This window comes from Zootoca vivipara, chromosome 2 (assembly GCF_963506605.1).
Source record: "Zootoca vivipara chromosome 2, rZooViv1.1, whole genome shotgun sequence".
In the NCBI taxonomy this organism is placed as follows: Eukaryota; Metazoa; Chordata; class Lepidosauria; order Squamata; family Lacertidae; genus Zootoca; species Zootoca vivipara.
Window position 1 is genome coordinate 119,415,533 of NC_083277.1, and position 15,406 is coordinate 119,430,938.

A 15,406-nucleotide genomic window follows, 5' to 3' on the forward strand; every position below is an offset into this window, starting at 1 on the left:
CTTCCCCCTTGAGAAGCGATAAACGCTGCTTCCCTTTGGGGGCTGGGACTTCCTGTGGCTGGAGCGCTTAAGAAGCACAGCAGCTCTGTTGCAAAGCAGATCTGCAGATCATGCTAGTTTTGTTCTGTGGGAGCAAACCTCTTCCTGCCAGACAGTTAACTCTGCTGCTTCTGCCAAACCACACCTATTGTAAAATTAGAACTACCATATTTTATCCTGGTGCCTTTTTCAAGCTGGACAGCAGATAGAAACTATGGAGATGAAGCTGCAACTAGTTGCTGAACTTCTGTCCACTGAGTAGCTGTTAAATACCATCAGACTTACCAGGGGCAAAACAGAACAGCAATGACTGATTTAATTACCATACCCCCCCCCACACACACACAAACCACCTTTTGGGGAAGCAGTTAAGGGCACTTACTATGAGAGTTAAGGGACCCAGGTAGTGCTGTGGGTTAAACCACAGAGTCTAGGGCTTGCTGATCAGAAGGTCGGCGGTTCGAATCCCTGCAACGGGGTGAGCTCCCGTTGCTCGGTCCCAGCTCCTGCCCACCTAGCAGTTCGAAAGCACATCAAAGTGCAAGTAGATAAATAGGGACCGCTCTGGCGGGAAGGTAAACGGCGTTTGCGTGCGCTGCTCTGGTTCGCCAGAAGCAGCTTTGTGATGCTGGCCACATGACCCGGAAGCTGTCTGCGGACAAACGCCGGCTCCCTCGGCCTATAGAGCGAGATGAGCGCCGCAACCCCAGAGTCGGACACGACTGGACCTGATGGTCAGGGGCCCCTTTACCTTTTTACTATGAGAGCTACACCATTTTATGTTTAGATTTGTATTCCACCTTTCCTCCAAGGAGCTAAAGGGTGGGCAGTTGTTGCTATTATTTGCCGTATTGGCTCGAAGATAAGCCACACCCAAATATAAAATTCAGGGGGGGGGGAGAGAAAAATACAATACCCGAATATAAGCCGCTCCCAAGGTCGCTCAGTAAGTTTCATGGCTAAGTGAGGATTTGAACCCTGGTCTTCCAAGGTCCTGGTCCAACATTCTAACCGCCTGTTAAGTGGTTTAGGCTGAGAGGCAGTAATTGGTAGAAAAGCTGTCCGCACGCATCATGGCTAAACAGGGATTTGACTTTAGGTCTCCCTCAGCCCAAGACTGCAATCCAACACAAACCTACATGATACAAGTAGGTCCCACTGCACTTCGGAAGAGATACTTTCAAATATTTCTCCACAATACTTGCTAGTGTAGCGTAATGGACTTAGGGGTCAGCAAACATTTTCAGCAGGGGGCCGGTCCACTGTCCCTCAGACCTTGTGGGGGCAGGACTATATTTGGGGGGGGGCGAATTCCTATGCCCCACAAAAAACCCAGCGATGCATTTTAAATAAAAGGACACATTCTACTCATGTAAAAACACGCTGATTCCCAGACCGTCCATGGGCCGGACTGAGAAGGCAATTGGGCCACATCCGGCCCCCGGGTCTTAGTTTGCCTACCCATGGGTTAGACCAGGCATAGGCAACATTGGCTCTCCAGATGTTTTGGAACTACAACTCCCATGATCCCTGACCACTGGCCCTGTTAGCTTGGGATCATGGGAGTCTGAAAACTACTCTGAAAATTTATTATTCCAAAAATGAAACCTTATACCAGCAAGAATGAGTCTTTCTGTAAAAAATAAAAATATTTAAATCACTTATTTAATTCAAACTGCAAATAACATGGTAACTGTTGGGGAAGGAGGAAAGAAGACACATTTCTGCTATCAAGCATGGGGGTTTATTTTCTGAGGAAATAGACCATATTTTTATAACACGCCCCCATGTATAAGACTTTGGGGGACTCAAAATTAAGAAACTGGGGGGGAGGGGTTCCTCCAAAGTTGTTGAGCTTTTTTTAAGAGGAAATGCCAAAAATCGCTCACAACCAATCCCACATTCCCATGTTTGACAACCCCAAATTTTGAACATGATTTTTGAATTTAAAAAATAGTCCTACACATGGAAAGGTACGGAAGTCTTCTATCTGACTAATGTACCAGTTCCCACCAAAAAGCAAGGCACGGCCGCCTTTGCAGGTCAATGTGTATAAATTAATGCTCTTTCTCAATGAGAGAGGAGAGGGCCATGCGAATTCCCTTCCATCCTGACAAGACTTGCCATTAGAGAAAGAGTGAAATCTATCAGGTATCTATGGCTTTAATAGGTACCGGTACCTTAGTTACAATGATGTCACAAAGTTCTTCAGAAAGCCACCATCCCATTGGCTGGACTTACAGTTAAACAGCAGGGTAAATTGAAACCTGAGTCACTTTGGATTCAGCTGCTGTTGAAGCCAGCCGCTTTGATTTGGTCTGCCCCACTCAAAGCCAGCCAGCTGCAGACAAGGCAAGTGCTTCTATTTATTATCAGGTAATGGGATTGGGGCGTATAAAAGGCTATCAACGAACCTGAGTAGAAAGTAAGGTGCTCTTAATCTGTGTGTGTGGAGGTAAACTGAAAGACTTGGTATTACGGTGTCTTCTATCCTGGAAGCCAAAGTGCTGTGCATGTGGTTTTTATGGTATATCCTCTCCTACCTACGGTACTACGGTAAGTACTACTTAGCTTTAGCAAGGAGTTGCTTTCAAACTGCACCTTAGAACCACATGGTACGTGGTCAGGTTTTCTGGTTGTGTTTAATTTTATATAATTTTAATTGCGGGAGATTATCCTGGGACTGTGAGGGGACCTGATGGGGTGAATCAAGTGTTAATCCCAGCCTGAGGAAATGCATTGAGATTCAAGGACATGACTAACATGGGCCTTCAGTGGGTCTAACCTTAATTTGGAGACAATCCCATGAGTTTAAAATCTTCATATAGAGAAGACAAGTACTGTAATGCTGTTGAGTTGGGGGATTCCATTGCTGAAGGAGCCAGGCAAGTTTCTAGGTGAGTTAAGGCACCCAAAGTACAATTTTGAAGCTGGTTAGTAGTTGCTTATTTGTACAAGTTCCAAATGGAGCACAATCAGAAAACTTAACAAGGAACCAAGAGTTTATAAACCTCTAATCTGAAAAACAGAAGTTAATCCTACCCCCTGGGAGTGGGAACCTTTTTTTAGCCCCCAGGCCACATTCCCTTGGGCTGCATTCCATGGGTGGGTGGCCAAAGGCAAAAGCAGGTAAAGCGTTAAAGGTTAACTTTAACTTTTTTTAACACTTTTTTTTAACACTTGCACACCTCTCTCTACCCTCCATCCAGCAAGCAAGCATCATTAGAGTTCCAAGGGCACATTCCAGCCAGCCACAAACACTAAAGGAGGCCACAAGCAGCGCTGGTTAGGGTGTGACCCGGTGGATGGGTGTCACACACATTTGTGGACATTTTACAAAAAAAAAAAAGTTTTATCAGATAGCATTGTTAATCTTGAAATGATCAATCTGCCAGTCAGAGATAAATTATGTGGTGGGTCAAAGCTAGGATTCAGGAGCACAGAACTACCACTCAAAAAAATCTGAACTAGTCTGCTAAGTCTTCGGTTTGTGGTTAAACCATGGGGCCAGCGTGTTTTTAGCTGCTTGGTTGAACAAATTAAAAAGCTGAACAATTAATGTGACTATTGCACAGGAACATTACAATTAATGTATGTTTACTCAGAAATCACATTACATTCAGCAGACTGTACTCCCAGGTTAAGTGTCAATAGGACTGCAGTTTGCAAAACCCTGAAATATTTTGTAGCACTTATTAAGCCACTTTGGGGCACTAGTGCTGGAAAGCCAGGATTAATATTTGCTGAAGAAACATCCCACAAAACTCATTGGGGTATAGACTCTGAATATCTGATGTGGTCCTTGCCTTGCTGCATCTGAGGAAGTAGGCTGTAGTCCATGGAAGTTACGCCATAATAAATTTGCTAGTTTTTAAGGTGCCACAGAACTCCTTGTTTTGTTTTGTGTTGTGTTGTGTTGTGTTTTGCTGTAAGAGACATCCTAGCAGTCCTTGCCTCAGTGACTTCAAAAGATCTTGGCTGCCTATTGAAGTAGGCTTTCTAGTAATCTGGGAGGGGAATTCTAATCAGGCTTTTTCTGCCACTATTGCTTGAGAATGTTTCCTGCTGAGCAGAATTGTCCTGCCCAGCGGGATGCCCAGACTGTGTTTTCAGAGTAACTTATAAATCCTCCTTGTCCAAGGACAAGTAATTAGCAAAGGCTTTGTTATCTGGAGATTGCTGCCCTAACTCTGTGTGATCTCTACACATAGCAACAATAGCTGACTTTTGCTACTGAAACTAATGCTGGGTCCTCCTGTCACATTAGTATAACTCCAACAGGCCTTATATAGTCATTCTCATTCTCTGTCTCTGTCTCTGTCTCTGTCTCTGTCTCTGTCTCTGTCTCTCTCTCTCTCTCTCTCTCTCTCTCTCTCACACACACACACACACACACACACACACTTTATTTTTATTTACTGCATTGTAGTCTTGACATCCCTCCAGACAGTGAGAAGGACACATTCTTCTTCCCCACAACCCCCTGCAGCAATCCTGTGTGAGTAGGTAAGGCTGAGTGTGTTGGTGCCAGGTTTTATTGGGGGGGGGCCTCTTGGGTACAACTCCCTCCCATAGTCTGTCTTTGTTGAAAAGCATAAAGAGGAATCCTATGTCACCAGGATGGTGAAAGCCAAAGCAGACTGTGAGCAGCTGCAAAGTAATTTCTTCCAGCTAGGTGAATGGGAAATAAAATGGCAGTGTCACTTACCATGATAAAAAAAATTCCTTCAGTAGCTGAAGGAATTTTTTTATTTTGCTTCGACTCAGACCATCACGGCTACCTACCTGTAACTTACCATGATGTCACTTTACCCTTTAAAAGGCAACCCCAAATTTCCTTGTGTACTGTAATGCCTACTATGCTAAAATATGATAATTATTATTATATTGCTTTGTACTGTGAGGTTGGTGCATCCCCAAAAGAGAGATACAGCTGGAAAAGATGCAAGGAATGGGCCAATCAAAATGACAGTGCAGATGCTTATGGGGAAAGGCCATATTGGTTGAAGATACCTTCTTTAGAAAATAATGTAGGACATATAGTGGAGGCTTGAGTTATGAATGGTAACAGAATGGTTGGCAAACTTATTCCCATGCATAACACTAGAAGTCAGCCAATTAAACGCATAAATATAGGAGTGATGAAGGTATTTTTCACAACACATAATGAACAAGGATATCATTGCCAAATGTGATGGTTTTAAAAATGGGACTAGACAAACAAAAGTGTACCTAGGGTCCCCTGTGCCCACCCAAAGAAAACCCCTTTGCTGTATGCCTTTGTGCTGCGGTGCAAGGATGGGAAGCTGCTTCTGCATTTGATCTCCCCATGATAGCAGTGGCATGTTGCCATTTATGTCATACACTCCATAGTGATAGGTGAATTTTGTGGTGCCCCCCCCAGCCTGTGCCCCCAGCAGAAGCCAGTTTATCCACCCACCAAGTACACTTCTGTACACTAACTCTTACAGAGGACTAGTGAGTGGGACAATAGCATTGGCATCAATATACATGTAATCTCCAAATCTTTTAAACAATGATTCCTCCAAAAACTTTGAGGGGAAGGGGCAGCTAACAAGGGAGGGCCGTTTGTCTTCATATCCTGGCGGTTGATTTTGAATCTGGCTATCAACTGCTAGAAATGGGATGCTAATAATAATAATAATAATAAATTTATTTATACCCCGTCCATCTGGTATAAATGGGCTAGACTAGGTTGACATGTGGTTTGATAACCAGGGCTCTTGTGCTCTAAACTAATGTCTGAAATAAGTTTAGAAGCAGCACTTCTGAGCAAATAAGCTATCTCAGCAAAGGGTCAGATTCTTAGGCTTCAGACCATGTCTCTCTCTTGTATGGTTTTGCCCTGATGCTTTGTAACATCTCTTTCTTAAACATTGCTAGGAACACAGTACGCAGCCAGTCCTCTCACCTATATTAATTTCATGGATCCTGAACGACTTGTCCAATGCCCTTATGATAAGAACCACCAGATCAGAGCCTGCAGGTTACCTTACCACTTGGTGAAATGCAGAAAGGTAAGAAAAGAAGGGCATTGGTAGGGTACCACAAATAACTTCTCTTCTTAAAATGGCCTTGCACATCTTGGATTTGTAGGAAATGGTTGAAGTATGTTAATTCACCGGAGAAGAATGAGGTACCCTGGCTCCTATGGGTGAAAGCAAACAGAAATCTAATTACCACTTTGTGCATTGGCTCCCTTTTCAAAAGCAGAGTAAGTTAGCTCTGATCTGAGGTTATGTGACATGTTGAACATCCAAACAAATGTAAACAAGTTCAAACAAAATTGCGCAATGAAGCCATTTGAGCGAGTCCTCTAGAGTCTCCTGTTTGGTACACATTGTCTTCTATTGGAAGGACTCTTAATTTTAATAATTTTGTTTTTGTGACCTTGCAGTGAGATATTGTGCGGCTTTTAATCCTGATAAAATGCCCCGTGATAGTGTCTTGGTATCACACCTATATCAGTGTGACCACCAGAGTTGCACAGCACCAGCAGAGTAGTCTAGCAAAGCTTCCGAGTCCTCTCCCTTTTGAGCCGTCAGCCTTTCCAGAGTCAACAGTGAAGAAATCTCCTTGACCACAACACAGTTCAGTGTAAAGTGTTTTATTGCTTCAAGACACAGCACAGTTCAAACACACTATATATATAAAGTTAAGAGATGCTCGTGCATCATAAACTATGCTGTAGTAACCTGGTCTTAAGAGATTAAACTGAAGAGATCCAAATATGCAAAGAGGTCCACATTGGAGGAGAGATGCAGCACTACCTTTTGCTGCTGAATGCAGCCTTGGCTTTATAGCTGGCAATGCACAGACACACATTCCTTGGAGAAAGGGGGATGGATGAGTCCTGCCAAAGGCCTGTGGCCTTGAACTGTTTCCAGAGGCCCACCACAGCTGGCATCCTAACTCTGAACAGAAATCAGACATTGGGAAAGACACAAAACAAGCTGTTAGTGCAATTCTGCACATATTTGCAAATTACACCAGCACTCCATTAATCCTCTCCTAAGTAAAGTCAATACAGATTAAGATACCGGTATTCTAGTCCTCTAGAACAGGCACCCCCAAACTGCGGCCCTCCAGATGTTTTGGCCTACAACTCCCATGATCCCTAGCTAACAGGACCAGTGGTCGGGGAAGATGGGAATTGAAGTGCAAAACATCTGGAGGGCCAAAGTTTGGGGGATGCCTGCTCTAGAGAAAAGCAGTCCTAAAAATAGGAACTATTCTTCACAAAGTCCACAATGGTTTTTCTGGGGTGGGGGGCTTATTAACTGGCACATCTGTTCATAGAGAAAGGACTTGTCCAAGTGGAATGTGGAGTAAAGAATCATTTACTTAACTGTTGTGTTTTTTTCAAATATACAACCTTCCTTTAATCCAGGAGTGGGGAACCTGTGACCCTCTAGATGTTGCTGGACTCCAACTCCCATCATTCCTGCGTATTGCCCGGTGACTGGGGCTGATGGGAGTTGAAGTCCTGCCACATCTGGACAGCCACAGGTTCTTCACCCCTCTATGTCTCCTCTCTGTGAATAGGACTGACCAGGACTGGGCTGCATCAATAGGAGTATAGCATCTAGATCAAGGGAAGTAATAGTACCACTGTATTCTGCTCTGGTCAGACCTCACCTGGAGTACTGTGTCCAGTTCTGGGCACCACAGTTCAAGAAGGATACTGACAAGCTGGAACATGTCCAGAGGAGGGCAACCAAAATGGTCAAAGGCCTGGAAACGATGCCTTATGAGGAACGGCTTAGGGAGCTGGGTTATGTTTAGCCTGGAGAAGAGAAGGTTAAGGGGTGATATGATAGCCATGTTCAAATATATAAAAGGATGTCATATAGAGGAGGGAGAAAGCTTGTTTTCTGCTGCTCCAGAGAAGCGGACACGGAGCAATGGATTCAAACTACAAGAAAGATTTCACCTAAACATTAGGAAGAACTTCCTAATGCTGTAAGAGCTGTTCGGCAGTGGAATTTGCTGCCAAGGAGTGTGGTGGAGTCTCCTTCTTTGGAGGTCTTTAAGCAGAGGCTTGACAGGCATATGTTGAGAATGCTTTGATGGTGTTTCCTGCTTGGCAGGGGGTTGGACTGGATGGCCCTTGTGGTCTCTTCCAACTCTATGATTCTATTGTAGCGAGGTCTTCTAAGAAAGCCATGGTGGATTCAGTGAAGAATGTTGGGTTCAGTTATTCTACTACTCTTCCCTAGAGAGAAATAGAATCTATAATCATCGCATATGAAGCCAACATGGATTAAGTGGGCATGTTATCATAGTAGAGAATATCCCCTTTCATTCTTGAGTGATGGGTGGGTTTGATGGAGGCCTAGCTCTGCACTGCTAACTTTTGACTTTTTTCCAGAACAACCAGAAGATCGCCAGAGAGCTTGCAACATGCCCCTACAATGCCCGTCACAGAGTTCCAAAGCAGGAGTTAAAATTGCACATGGCAACTTGTGAGAACAAAGTTTCTCCAGAGGTCTTGGAGGGTAAGAGAATTGCTCCTGCCTGCTCTAAAACTCAGCTAGAGCATGTGTGTATAATATTGATGATGCTGATGTAAGAAAACTTAAACTCTGGGCACTCTAGCTGGAGATACATGCTCTGATTGTACTGCATACTGAGCATTCAACCGGTTGTAAAAGCTGGGATGAAAGAAGTAATGAATGGATTATACTAAGCAGGGTGAGTGTAACAAGTAGCATTCAGGTGTGGGGAGTGACTTAGCTGAGTGCCAGTTCATTTCTTGAAGTGTGTGATGTAATGGAAGATGGGATTAAAATTCAAGACTAACTTGATTGAAGTACTTACTGGTCAAACAAGTGAAGGGAGAAGTGCTGTAGGTAAGGATCTAGGCATTATGTCACAAACTATAAAACAGGAGGCTGCAATACATGAAGTAAAGGCAGGCTTGTAGAACTACATTACAAAATTGGAAAAGAATGAATCTTGAAGGATGTCTTTGTTTCAGTTCATGTAGCATTTTTGAAAGTGCAAATTGGGTAGATTTGCCTTGAAATGCAAACTGAATTCAATTTATCACCATTCCCTAGCCGGAAGGAGCAGCCTTTGCTTAAAACTCTAGTATACAATGTCTGCCTTCCACTAAAAATGGTTTATACTTGATAGCCTAAAATAAAACTTCATATATGAAAACTGGGATATTCTGGTGGTGATAGCTGTACACACAAACACTGATATAGCCATAGCTCACTGTAGCCCTGTTCATGCATTCAAAAGAGCCGGTGAGGGTTTACTGTAACTTGGGGAGGGGCACCAGTCGTCTTCACCCCAGGCAGGGGAGCCAACTTGGGCCCCAGGTTATGGGTGCCCAGTGTGCATGACGTCATGACATTACATGTGCCACTGGAAATCAGGTTACGAAGCCTCTGAGATGCTGTTTGAGGCCTTGCGAGACCTCGGAAGTTGCGTCAGGGGCCCTGATGTGTGGGTGCTAAGCACCCACAACAAAACTTTGGCGCCCCTGACCCCAGGTATGCTCACTCCACCCCTGGTCTCCCCATGTTTAAGCAGGAAAGTCTGAAAAGATGCACCTGATGTGAACACACAAACACAATCTCAATGCATGGAGCAGCCATCTCTGAAACTAGAACTAACTTCCAAAACCAAGATGTCTTAACTTTTTTTCTTTTCTTAATACTTGGACAGTCACTTCAAGCAGAGGTGATCCAAAGAACAGAATCAAAGAGGTGACAGCCTGGCAGTGCCCCCCTCCAGAAGAAGACTGGGAGGCTGGTGAGTTGTTGTTTTTCTTCCACTTGTGCAAAAACACACTTTTTGGGTTGCACCACACCCTGGCTGAATTTGAGTGTGCTTGGCTTATTAGAAGAAAGCTGCATTTAGAATACCCCTCCACACACACACACACACCCCTTCTAACATGCTTAACCTGGAGGAGCCAACTTGGCACTTTTATAAGGAACTGAGCTTCTTTGGCAAAATTATCATGCATGAAGAAGCCCCGCTGAATTGGACAAAGAGTTCAGCATCCTATTTCAAACAGTGGCCTGCTAGATGCTGCAGGAAATGATGACAATGGCACCTCATCCAGTGTCTGTCCCATGTTCTGCCTCAGAACATGAAAGTTTACCAGAGGAAGAAATTGCAAAGTTCATTGTCCTTTTCAGATTGTTCTGTTGAGGAGGCAGTATTGGGGAAGGCAGAATACATAGCTTCTTGTAACTTTTATTAAAGCATCGGAGCAGTTTATTACATAAGGGCAATACTATAACAAGACAGCCCCTGGCCCATGGGCTTGCAATCAAAATGACACAAGTTATAAGGAAATACATGTGGACTCCAGAGGAAAACAAATACTATAATCTCAGGCTCAAATTTTTATAGTATAGCATAGTAATTATTAAATGACCAGCTGTAATCAAAATGGTTATTGGAAAGAGGGTCTCAACAGGGCTGGTCTCCCCAAAGAGCTTAATAGGAATAGCCCTGTCTCCAGTGTGTGCTCTGGTACAGCCTAAGAACTGAAGTCTAATTTTGTTTTCTTCTGTCCTCCCCATTACCTTGTTAATTGCGGTATAGTACCTGGAAAAATGTAGCTGATTTATAAATATAATAATGCTGTAGTAAGGGCAAATGAGGGTGTTACAACCATTTGTGGTCCCAGAGCAAATTTGTAGCTTTTCTTCAAGGAAACAATTCATACAGGTTTTCCAAAGAACATCAGGAAAACCCCACTGCTCTGAAGGGTCACTTGATCCAATTTAGACTCTCCCGAAAGCCCATCCAATCTGGAGTCTGAGTACTCCCATAATATGTAAGTGACTGTGGCAAGGCAAGGGGGATTATATGCGCCAGTATGAGAACCCTGCCTAATGGTTTTGTTACTCTCTCCTAAGATGCTGATGAATATCCTGCTGCTCCTTTTGTTTTTGGCACCAGGTAAGACTACATAGGTTCCTTTGTAGCCTCATGAAAATCTAATTGTATTCAGAGCCTGGCTAGCAAACACCAGGGATACAAAGGCCAATGGAGCAAAAATGCCAACAAAGAGGATATTCCCCTCTAACCTCTGGAGGCACTTCTTAAGACGCATCCACTTCCAAGAGTAAATAATCACCACTCACTTCTGCTATTAATAAAATAGGAATCTACTCAAGTAACTTTGCTGTTGTGCCTGTTTCCCACCTGGCAGCATAGGGAAAGTCAATGTAGTAACCATCATATGTTCTTAGACAGGTTTCCTCAACCTCGGCCCTCCAGATGTTTTGAGACTACAATTCCCATCATCCCTGACCACTGGTCCTGCTAGCTAGGGATCATGGGAGTTGTAAGCCAAAAACATCTGGAGGGCCGAGGTTGAGGAAGCCTGTTATTAGACTTCAACTCCCATTGGTCCCAGCCAATGCACGCCAAAGGTCAGGGGTGATGTGAGTTCTAGTACTACAACAATTTGGAAGGACACCACATTGGCTACATCTGCTTTAACACCTAGGTGGGCTGATGTTACTTTTTATACACTGTCAGGCTGTAGTACAGACCTAAAAACATTTCTTACTGGGAATTATCAGTTCAGCTCTCAAATATATTTCATCAGTGGCTTTGTTCTCTGACAGAACCGGCTTTTGTGACTATATTTAACACTTACCTTGACTCTCCATACACTGAAGAGGACTCATTATTTTAAAATAAATGACTAAGGACACTATACACACAAGCCAGGGAAAGGTTTAAATGGTTAGCTGGGGAACTTTGACAGCGTAAGTAGTTACTGAACACAGACTCATAAACAGGTGTGCAACTTTAGACACATAAACATAGAATTCAGCTACAGAGAACAATTCAATCAGTATGTTTTTACCCCTTTCCAGCTCCGCAACTAGGTGCTTCCCTAGTAGTCCCTGTCTATGGAACTGCTGCCTTTTGTTTACTTTTTTGAACAGAGGATCCACTTCAGCAATTGGAGTTGCATTTCAGTGTTCTTTTGTTCTCCCTGGCATGGTTCCTCCATCTCTGAAACCTGATTTGTGGTCACTTTATACGGTAGTTCAATTAGCTAGTGTTGCAATGTGGACTGGTAAAGTTCTATTAAGGCTTTCCCAGTCCACAGCGCCTTTAACTGAAAGCTGCTTCTGGCCATTTCATTGCTTCCTCCTCCCACAGCCCGGAGGATTAAAGGTAGAATGCTTCTCAATTACCCCCAAATGTCAATTCCTGTTTATGCAGGAGGAGCGTAAATTCTTTAATGATGCCTGCATTATGGTGTGGGTATTTGACGGGATTTGCCTTGATCTGAATGTGGTGCCTGAGCCGCTTGGAGTACCATGTAATATGGGGATTAACAGAGGATCCTGGTGGTGAAGAATGAATTCTTGGCTCCCACCCTTGAATCTCCTGATAATTGGGATTTATTAATTGGTCTTTCCCCAAGACCTAAACCTGGGTGGTCGTGGCAGCTTTTGCTGGGGGGGGGGGGGGAAGAAAGTGGTGGTGGAAGAGAACTGATCTGGGAAACCAGGGAGGAGGGGAGCTTGTCGCAGCAGGAAGTGGAGACACCCTGGCTACTTCACCAGCCTGACTCATCTCTGCCTCTTGGCCTCACTCCTCTCCTGCTTCTGGACTTCTATCTGCCACAGACTCTCCCTGTTCACTAAAGCCTGTTACCTCTTCAGCTTCTGACACCACCACCTCCCAGTCTTCTTCGTCTGACCATTCATTGTTGTCCCACCACCAAAACCCTGGGCTCTGAACCTTCCTCCCTTAGGGGGTTCCCCAGCTGGTGCCTCACACCATTCCTCTGAGTCCAACCAGTCCATGACAGATCAGGATGGAGTTTACTGCCCCTCCATGACCATCAGATGGGAAAATCTGATTACCAGGGAGGAAACAATTAGCATTCCCAACAGAGCTGTGTCAACCTTTTTTCTTGCTGCCACTGCAGAAATATTTGCAGGGGCAGCGGCTGATCTGGTATCCAGACCAAGTGTTAGCCACCCTTGCCTTGGGCTAAGTACACCTACCGTACTTGGCCTTCTGAAGTATCAGCTAAATAAAGAAAAGTCCCCTCTGAAAGCTACAGGATTTGTTTATAATGGGTGTGTCCTTTCATTTTCTTTTTTTCTAATATAGCTACTCTGGTGAGAGGAGGTAGAAATACACATCTTCCTTTTTTGAACTGTAAGTATTTTTATTATTTTTTTAATATCATTTTTATTGATTTCCCACCATTTCCATAGTTAACATATTTTACACTATTTACATTCTTGTTTCCATATTTTGTATCCTCACTTACATTTCAGGTTTTACATACTGTATCCACAATTCTTCTTGCTCTTCAAAACTAACTTCCATTCTTCCTTTAGCTGTCTTCTTGCAAACACATTTTTCTTACGCATTGCTTTCCCAGCTTCCAAATTTCAATTTCTTTCCCAATTTTTTTTAAGTACAGTAGGAAACAAGTAAAACTTTGAGGAACTCATCTTCTGGAGTGTTAAACCTGTTCAATTTGGCGAGTGAGAAGAACAATTGATTAGCTCCTGCTGTGCCCGGATGAGAAATCCTTGTATTAATATCTTGCTCTTATGGGAGCAGGTTGAATAGGACCCTTCTCCCTTCCAACGTCATCAAATTTGGCACAACTGATGCTACATGGATTTGAGAATGTATTTTGGTACTATAACCAGCTTACTTTTGAGATTGTCTGATCCCATATGTACCTAATCAACTGCTTTGATCTGCAGTTTTTTGTTTAGATTAGTCTACCCAGCTAGGTGGAATGTTTGCAGGTGCTTTGATCTGTTTTTAGTTTATCACAGATTTTTATTATTATTTGGATGTTTTAAATAGCTGTTTACTGCTTTTAATGATGTGACTTTATTCTTGTTGTGAACCATTTTGAGGTGCTTACAATTACATTTTATGGGAAAAAAGTTTTTGTCCTTCTCTCCAGAGGCTCTCCTATAATTTATCAGCTTTGGGAAATGCTACTGCAACGGTTTGGGGACCATCCTAAGCTACTCTGGCAGGCTGCCAGTGGCAAAAAAATACTCAAAATGTCACTGCAAGATCACCACAGGGATTCTCCAGAAGGAGCGACAGAATACATACATTTTAAAAACCCAGCTTGTTAAGAAATGCTTTTAAAATTTTTGAAAAATACTTTTCCAATAAAATTTCTATAAATCCAGTTGCCTGCAATTTTCCCCTTATTCTCTTCCTCCAAGTGGCTAAGCATGCAAGCACGGTCCTTTCCCCTTTTATCCTCACAATAGCTCCATGATATTTGGAGTGACTGGCCGAAGGCCATCTGGTGAGCTTCATATATGAATGAGATTTGAACTTTTCTCACTGGTCCTAAGTTCAACACTCCAACCAATATACCACATTATTCTGGCACTCCCTCACTTACTGGGAAGGTATTTCATAGCTGGCAGAACAAACTGGCTGTTCAGCAACACAGGGCAGTAAAGGGTTTGCTGTTTTATGCAACCACTCCCTTTCCAATAGAGGTCTATGTATTTCACAAAGTGGGATGAATTCTCAACAGCAGGAAGCAGTATGAGAATGACCTAAAACAGGCATGTCTAACAAGAAGTAGGGTGTGATCTACGATCCAATATAAAAACCGGCAGTGATCTACCACCCAGGGCTGGGGGCAGGGTGGGCGGATGATGCCGATCCTGCCTTCTCCCCCTGCCTCCCTTCACACCCAGCACATCTCTCTCTCTCTCTCTCTCTCTCTCTCTCTCTCTCTCTCTCTCTCTCTCTCTCTCTCTCTCACACACACACACACACACACACACACACACACACACACACACACACACCTGGGCTGCAGAGGAGCCATTGTCTTCCTGGCTATTGAGGAGCATGTTGTGCTCGTGGTGCCTTGGGCCTACGATTGACCAAGATCGACCCTGTGATCGAATGATCGATCAGGATCAACAGGTTGGATATGTCTGACCTAAAAGATGTGCAAGAATTGCTTGAGGCAGGCTAGAGAACTCCTGCCTCTTTCAAGTGCAATCAAGAGTAAGCCAAGACACATTTTTAGAGATCTGTGATAGTTTGTAATGACCTAGTACCTTTAAATACTTGGCAAGTAGAAAGAGTCAGACTGTCATGACAAGCTGGGTATGGACCAAAGGAGAGACATACATAGGGCAAGCTGCCCTGGAATATACAATGGATCGGATTTAGCTAAGTAGCTGCGCTAGCAGGAACCAATACCAAACCTGCTACCGTGTTTCTCATATTATAAGACATGTCTTATATTTATTTTTTCCTCAAAAAAACACACTATGGCTTATTTTCAAGGGATGTCTTATTTTTTTCCTCCTCCTCCTGCCACGGCCGGCAT

The 15,406-nt window shown here is 43.6% G+C and overlaps 1 protein-coding gene across 1 annotated transcript; it reads left to right on the forward strand.

Moving 5' to 3' along the window:
- The first annotated feature begins 5,891 nt into the window (after positions 1-5,891).
- GTSF1 (gametocyte specific factor 1) lies at positions 5,892-14,194 on the forward strand. Its single transcript, XM_035108046.2, has 6 exons — positions 5,892-6,077; positions 8,432-8,558; positions 9,739-9,825; positions 10,947-10,989; positions 13,177-13,224; positions 13,997-14,194. Exons 1-5 carry the CDS (start codon positions 5,985-5,987, stop codon positions 13,196-13,198), a joined length of 372 nt encoding a protein of 123 aa, XP_034963937.2. The 5' UTR covers positions 5,892-5,984; the 3' UTR covers positions 13,199-13,224; positions 13,997-14,194.
- The last annotated feature ends 1,212 nt before the right edge of the window (positions 14,195-15,406 follow it).